The sequence below is a fragment of the Anopheles aquasalis genome, chromosome 2 (genome assembly GCF_943734665.1).
Source record: "Anopheles aquasalis chromosome 2, idAnoAquaMG_Q_19, whole genome shotgun sequence".
In the NCBI taxonomy this organism is placed as follows: Eukaryota; Metazoa; Arthropoda; class Insecta; order Diptera; family Culicidae; genus Anopheles; species Anopheles aquasalis.
The window spans coordinates 2,792,501-2,800,000 of NC_064877.1; the positions used below are offsets into that span (position 1 = coordinate 2,792,501).

General features: G+C 45.9%; 2 protein-coding genes across 2 annotated transcripts in view; one reads left to right on the plus strand and one right to left on the minus strand.

Annotated features, from left to right (window-relative positions):
- The window catches only part of LOC126580930 (histone-arginine methyltransferase METTL23), a 951-nt gene extending 784 nt beyond the window's left edge, over nt 1-167 (minus strand). The window contains exon 1 of the mRNA XM_050244281.1: nt 1-167. This exon is cut by the window's left edge and continues 64 nt beyond it. Coding sequence (XP_050100238.1) covers nt 1-53 — 53 coding nt within the window. The 5' untranslated portion in view covers nt 54-167.
- Nucleotides 1-7,500, plus strand: part of LOC126571907 (uncharacterized) — an 11,130-nt gene that overhangs the window by 3,138 nt on the left and 492 nt on the right. Inside the window, exons 4-9 of the mRNA XM_050230805.1 lie at nt 735-938; nt 1,009-2,521; nt 2,592-5,008; nt 5,087-5,225; nt 5,298-6,689; nt 7,113-7,500. The exon at nt 7,113-7,500 is cut by the window's right edge and continues 492 nt beyond it. Of these exons, the coding sequence (XP_050086762.1) occupies nt 735-938; nt 1,009-2,521; nt 2,592-5,008; nt 5,087-5,225; nt 5,298-6,689; nt 7,113-7,500 (6,053 nt within the window). The remainder of the gene's footprint in view (nt 1-734; nt 939-1,008; nt 2,522-2,591; nt 5,009-5,086; nt 5,226-5,297; nt 6,690-7,112) is intronic.

Sequence of the window (7,500 nt, forward strand, 5' to 3'; positions counted from 1 at the left end):
ACGAATCGCTTTATCTGTTCTCCATCGTTTTCCATTTGTTGGAATTTGGTCATTTTTCGTCAAAACCGGGTGGAGTCATGCCGAACAAAATGCCTCGCGACTTTTGAACGAAACAAAGGAAAATGTGAAGAATTTTCACAGCGTTTTCCAAACACGAACCGGAGACCAAAATAACGAAAGAAGCGAAAAGGAACACACAAGAAGAGAAGCGCACACACGCAGACACGCACATACACTCCAAGCTGCTAGTGCCATACCCTCCGAGAAAAAAAAAATAGTATTTTACTCGAACGAAACGTTGTTTTCGGAATGTTTTGCGACTTTTATAAACGAAAGCTGAATTACAAAACTCAAATGTTCTTTTATTCCAGCGGGAAAAAGGATTAAATTTAGCTGACCGACCACTTGGTACCACTTGGTATCACTTGGTCGCACAGTTTCAACACGGTCTCGATCTCCGCTGTAAACGGAGTCGAAATGAAAAGAGACAAAAGTATACTCGCTATCCCGCTCTGGAGTGAGCGCGAGGTGGAATGAAAACAATAAAAATTATCAAACACATTTCAGCGAGGCTTTTGTGGTCATGAAAAGGATAAAAAATTAGTGATTTGGAGAAGAAAATCGGCTAACCTAGCACGGATCGGTGGTAAACATGGCACAGCTTAACACTGACCGGTCCTAGCGTCTGAAGTGCGAGTGTTTGGAACGTTGTTGTAGATTAATGAATCCGCTGCAAAACGCTCGGAACGTTCGAGCGGCGGCGGCGGCAGCAGGACGGAAAACGCGGAACGGCCACCTTCAACAATTACAGCGCTATCACAATGCATATGAAAGGACTGACGCTATCGGCGATCCTCGAGCAGGGCACCACTCGACGCCGCAAATCGCCACCGAAGGAAGAGTGCCCCAAGAAACAGAAACGTGACTCTTGGCGGAAGGTAAGCAAAAGGCCGGACTTCCTTAGTCCTGCGTGTTGCAGGAAATAATCACTTCGATTTCCGCTTACAGATTGCAGCAATTTTGAACAAATGTGAGTCGAAACGGACAATAGAAGAAACGCGCCTGTTGGAAGAAGAGAAGCAAGTGGTTAAACAGATTCTGGAACGACGCAAAAGAAATGTTGAGTACAAGGAGCGCGTGCTGGAGACGGAAGATGAGCCAGAGGTGATCGAACGAAAGGCCTTGAAATTAGCGCAAGCTATAGCCAAGGCTAATCATCTGATCGTGTACACCGGCGCCGGCATAAGCACGTCCGCCAAAATACCGGACTATCGCGGTAGCCAGGGCATATGGACGCTGCTTGAGCAGGGCAAGGATATCGGCGAGTACGATCTCTCGTTGGCCGATCCTACCTTCACGCACATGGCCCTGTTCGAACTGCATCGAAGAGGTATTCTGAAGCACGTGCTATCGCAAAACTGCGATGGATTGCACCTGCGGTCTGGATTGCCGCGCCATTCACTCTCCGAAGTGCACGGCAACATGTACGTGGAGGTGTGCAAGCAATGCAAACCGAATGTCGAGTATTGGCGATTGTTCGATACGACGCAGTTCACTGCACGCCATTATCACAAAACCAATCGGCGATGTCGCCGCTGTGGTGGTCCCCTCATCGATACCATCGTACACTTTGGCGAACGAGGCCAGCTAAAGTGGCCGCTCAACTGGGCGGGCGTTACACCGCATACCGAGAAGACTGATTTGATTCTATGCATTGGCTCAAGCCTGAAGGTGCTGCGAAAGTACACCTGGCTGTGGGCTACGGATAGGCCGATTAAGAAGCGGCCTAAGATTTTCATCGTCAATCTACAGTGGACGCCGAAGGACAAAATTTCGACTCTAAAAATCAACGGACGTTGTGATGAAGTAATGAAAATGGTGATGAAACACCTCAGCATCGAGGTTCCGACGTATAACCGCCTCAAGGATCCCATTTTTGCTCATGCAACTCATCTTTTGCCTGAAGAACAACATACGGCATCGCAGCCGGCGCTGAAGAATGGTGTTGCCAAAGAGGAACCGGCATCGACCAGTGGCGAAGGTTCATCATCGTCGACAAGCGTTAAAAAAGAGCCCGAAAAGGATGATCCGGCCACGGTGGAGATAAAAACGGAACCCTCGTTTGGTACGCCATCGCATCTGTCTCCTCAGCAACTATATTTCAACAATCTGCTACTCGCACAGCAGCAACAGCTACAGGCTAGCTATAATATGTTGCTAAATTCCGTAAAGCAACCCGACCAACAAGCACGCCCGGTGTTACCCCCCTTAGTTCCTTGTACTCTCCCAACAGCAATAACGCAAGCGGCAGGTGCACAACAGATAAAGGTAGAAACAACCAATGATACACCGGAAAAGCCCAACACGGTTGAAGAGCCACCAATGAATGTCATTAAAATTGATACGGCGTCCAGTTTGTTTGGCAATTTGCGCCAAGTACTCGGTACCATCAACCGTACCGCCCCAGTGGGAATCGATGGAAAGAGCAACTTTGTCGCACCACCATCGACTGATTCTGTTTGTAAGAATAGCCATCTAGTTGCCATGTTTGAACGGGTTTGATCGCTCACCTTCTCTCTTTTTGATTTCAGTCCCACTTCCGCTTCTGCTTCAGCCAGGTGTTACTATCGTACAAAAACCATCACCTTCGCCAGTAAACGTTGCTGATAAAGGATCAGAATCAAAACAGGCAGTGCTACCGGTGTGTAATAAGATACAACTGATCATGAAACCGGTGATTGTTAGTAATCCTCCTAGCTTAGTGCCAATCCAACATCGTACATCACTCACCAACGTTAAGCTCAACAGTGATGCCCATAAAATAGCCGATCCATCGAATATCGTAGATCTTGATGAGAAACCTTTGGTAGAACATAAGGAAAATGAGGATCAAGAAAAAGAAGCAAAGGAACACATCGCAGCTAATGCGAATGATAAAGAAAACGGATCGGTTGTTGATGACGGCAACGGAACAAAAAATGGGGAAGAAAATCAATCGAACACAGCATCACCCGTAACTGAAACATCGATTGAATGTTCCGGGAAGGTCTCTCAAGCAAACGATAAAGAAGATATCGTGAATGAGCTGGAGAGCGGTACCAAGGTAACGCCACTAGTGACACCAAAACAGCCAGAAGACAGTATTGTTAGCAATTCTTCGGATTTGAGTGAAAGGAGATCGAGTTTAGATAACTGCAATGGATCTCAAAATATCGAAGATAACATCTTGCCAAGTGAACAACCTCAAGAAGAACAAAACGAAGGAAATGAGCGGTTATTAAGTGATCAAGAACCGGCTGGAATCAATCAACAACCAACTGAAGTATCCAAACAATCGCATTCGGAGGAGATCATAGAAGAAAATTGCACGGAAACGATCGTAGATTCTTCAAACAATCGGATTGAGGGAGACGATGATAAACCGACCTGTGTTGACCATACGATTCAGGAAGGAATAAAAGAAAGACCAGAACAGTGTATCGAATCCGCTGGAGACAACATACAATCCAATGCGATGGAAGCAAAATGCAATGAAGAGAAATCACACAGAAGTGGTTCACCCAATCCCACGGAGCACACAAAAGAATGTGCTGGTAATGAGCTGCCAGAATCTGCCGTAACGCATTTTTCGTCTCTGACAGAAGTCGGAGTCTCAAAAGATCCTGAAGAGGAAAAAGATTGTACGATACAAAATGAATTAACATCTACCATCGTTCACGGGTCATCCTCAGAGGATGAAGATAAACTACATCAACCGATTACACGAGAGAATGTAATATCGCAGATAAGTGAGAGTTCGCTAATTGCAGAACACTTGGGTGATGAACCGTCACGATCGAGTATTGCTGAAGATGCTGAAAACTCGAAAATTGAACCCGAAGAATGCCAGCATAGTACCGCTGCAAAGAAGGATGATCAATCAATCACATCGGGTGAAAATGATGGTTCTTGTATTACTGCTGAAAAGGGTGCGACAGAGAAACAATTAGATAACGATGAAAATGCAAAAAGGGATCCCGAATTGAGCGATCCTGCGATAAGTTCGTTCGATAATATTAGAATCGATGTAGCTGATCATAGTGAAGGCGCAGTTGTATGCCTTAATGAAAGCAATGTCCCCGAATCCGCAGCACATAAATCACCTGAACATGCATTCGAAGTTGCACCGAAAAGCGAAAGCGAAAGTGTTGAAAATCAATGTGAAACTGCTGTGCAAGAATCGCACATGATGCCGCTCAACGAAGTGATTGAACTGGATTCTATCAAAGAAGCAGAACAACCATCATCATGTTCTAGTGGAGGTAATCCTGATCAGATTCATACGGAACCGCATGTTGAATCATCTGTTGACCCGCTCCATTCCACCGCCGAAGAAACAATTATTGATTTGGGTAGTGAAGAATCGTGGCGTGAACAGTTATGGCAATTAGAGGAACCAGACGTTAGCTCTGATGAGTCATGCGACCAAGGTGCAGAAGAAGAATCGAAGACGAAGGAAAATATAAAGACTGAAGCTACCAGTGTGATTGAAGACGATGCGCCAACAGAGAGTTTGAAGATAAGTTCTATTGACCGAGATAAACACCAAACATGTGACGGGAACGAGAATGATCCTGTAACTGACAATGTTCCTGAAATTGGTTCAGATATGGGTAGGGATAATACCCAACAAAACGTTTCTTTCGCTTCACTATCACTCTTGGAAACGGTGGATGTTTGCAAAGAACCCAACCAACAAGATAAGGCGCATGAAATGGTTAATCCTGTAGAAACAGACGTAATTATCATATCTGACGATGAATCAGACGATCTCCCTTGTGCTACGCCCCTTGTATCTTCTACGAACGTTACACAAACAACTAACAATCTGAAGCCGGAAAAGGAAAAATCAGAGAAAATGGTAAATGATGTGTCGGAGCCCAGCAATATCACAAACATCATCCCATTAATCGATTCTCCAAAGTCTAGTGAACCGCAGAAATCCAATGGTACTGATAATGTCGTGAAGGTAAGTCATGAACAAGATGATACACGAGATACGACAAGGAAGAAATATTCATAATTATTTTTTATCTTTTTGTAACAGCATGGGAAGCTTAAGAACGTGGATGTGAATTTGTCACTAGAAACCGACTGTGCGATGGACCTTGCAGCTGATAAGACGACAAAATCTGCAAATCGTGACGCAGGGAACTCGGTGACATCTTCACCAACAATAGCCGGATGTAAGTGATTGAGTAAAAAGGCAAAGTTAATTCATTAATCCAATGGCTATCGCTTGTTTTCCCCCATTTTAGCCAAGCCTGCCAATGCTAATGAAACACCACACCGCGCTAAATTGTCATGTGGTGGCACCAATGGCAAATCAGGACAAACCAGTAGTAATCCGAAAATGGTTAAAGTCGTGCTCAGCAACAGCGCCCTGTTTGAGCTATATGAAGCAGCTCCCAAGTTCCCTGAACGGTCTCCACCAGCATTAACATTGATCACGCCTATCAAGTATCACATGCCAGCACACGTGCTCGCAAAGATGTCTGCAAAGCCCAATGTCCTATCGAATGTGCAAGGTGAAGCGAAAACCGAAAACAAATCTTCTAACGGAGTATCGAATGTCAGTGGAATGCCAAACGAAGGATTAAAGCGTACCAACCCGATGCAAGTGGCGTCTTCCATATCCAATGGATGCTTACCTGGCATGCCCACAATCGGCAGTACAGTGCCATTAACCAGACCCTCCGCCGTTGCCGCGAGTAATGGAGTAAAAGGTTTACCGATGACGGGATTAAATACGGCCAATCCAACCGTTCTCAACCCTCAATTGATGGCACAACCGAATGGTGCAATGGCAGCATACATTATCAAAAACAATAGTTTCATCCCTACCAATGCTTTATATCCAAACCTGTTGGGATTTCCACCTGGGTTTGCTACAAATCTAGTCTTTCTCACGAGTCCACCCAAGCAAAAACCCACCACAGCAGATGGAGTATTAAACCAACTGGGGACACCTCCTCCAGATATGACCACGACGGGCTTGCCAATGCCAGCATCCCCTACGACTCCGGCCAAAACATTTCGAGTAACTTCCGACGACCAGACGGAAGATGACGAGGAGGGTAACAGTAGAATGCGCCGATCAAAACGGTTGGCAACGGCACGGATCAACAAGCAGCTTGCGACTCCCGAAAAATCGGATTCCGAGAGCGATTCAACATCCGACCAATCGTCACCTCCTCGCTCGCGAAGAGCTTCTACTCGACGTTCCAATGATACGGCTAATGAAAGTGATGAAACGTTCGAAGCTAGCGGACCGACTAGCGGGGAAGGGCGTTTGAGGAGTTTCCGCATTCGTCGGAAGCCAGAGTTTCTAAACATCAAACATCCGGTGAAAAAGAAGAAACGTTCGAACGAAACGTCGGAGAAGGAGCACGTCGCACACAGCAGGCGGGCTTCTACAAGCAGACAACCGGCAAGCAGAGTGGAAAGGAATAGAACAGTTCCCTCTGAGAAACATCAGCAGCAACCGCAACAGCAGGAGCAGCAGCAGCAGCAACAACAGCAGCTCGGAGGATTCCCCGGTTTATCAGGAGGAACCGTTCCGTCCAATCGAATATTCACAATTTCATCTCCGATCAGCTACTTCCCAGCATCGATTATCGCTTCGATGGGCGATGGCGCTTCAAATTCAGGTATGTATTATTATTTTGAGCATCCCAGTAGACTGTAAGTGTTAAAACTGCAACCTGGAACGTATCGGTAAAGGGTCAGTTGGGAATGAGGGTTGTCGTTTTCGTCGACTTAGAGTAGCTATGTTTTTTTGTGCTGTTGGCTAAACAATCATCACGTGGGCAAAATAACCCGATTGCACGCTAACGAAACGTGCTGACACGTTAGTAAATGGTATAAACTACATTTTTGTTTAAAAAACCAAACCCACGGTCTTGATCAACGTTGTTTCATATGATGAAGGTTTCTTGGTTCCTGGTTTTGCACCAAGCATTGCAAATGAATAGCAGATTTTTGAAAATGCCTGAACGAAAGCCTGTGGGGGATTTTCGTTACCAAAATTCCTATTTCATGCCCAATCAAATGGTCTTACCCTTTCTTTCCAGTCATGTCCCAGCAAGAGAAATACAAACGCATTCTGTCGTACTGCAAGGCCATGCAGCAGCAACAACAGCAGCAACAGCAACAACACACGGCCAGTGGCTCCGCATTACCACAGTGGTATGACGTCAACTACGCCTACTCCGGTCTGCATAGCATCATTCATCCGCCACCACCGAACGTTACCTTATGGGGTAGCTCTCCAGCACCAAAATTGGTGCAGCACCAGCAGCCGCCTGCGGTTGAGTGTAAGTTCTGCTTCGAAAATTACTCACAGTACACCTGCCAGTTCTATATGCCTCAACCGGCCAAATTCAGCGTGAAATCATTCCGCCGCGGCAAGGAGATCGTTTGCATGTGCTGCGATTTCTCGGATGATGAAAACGAAAAACT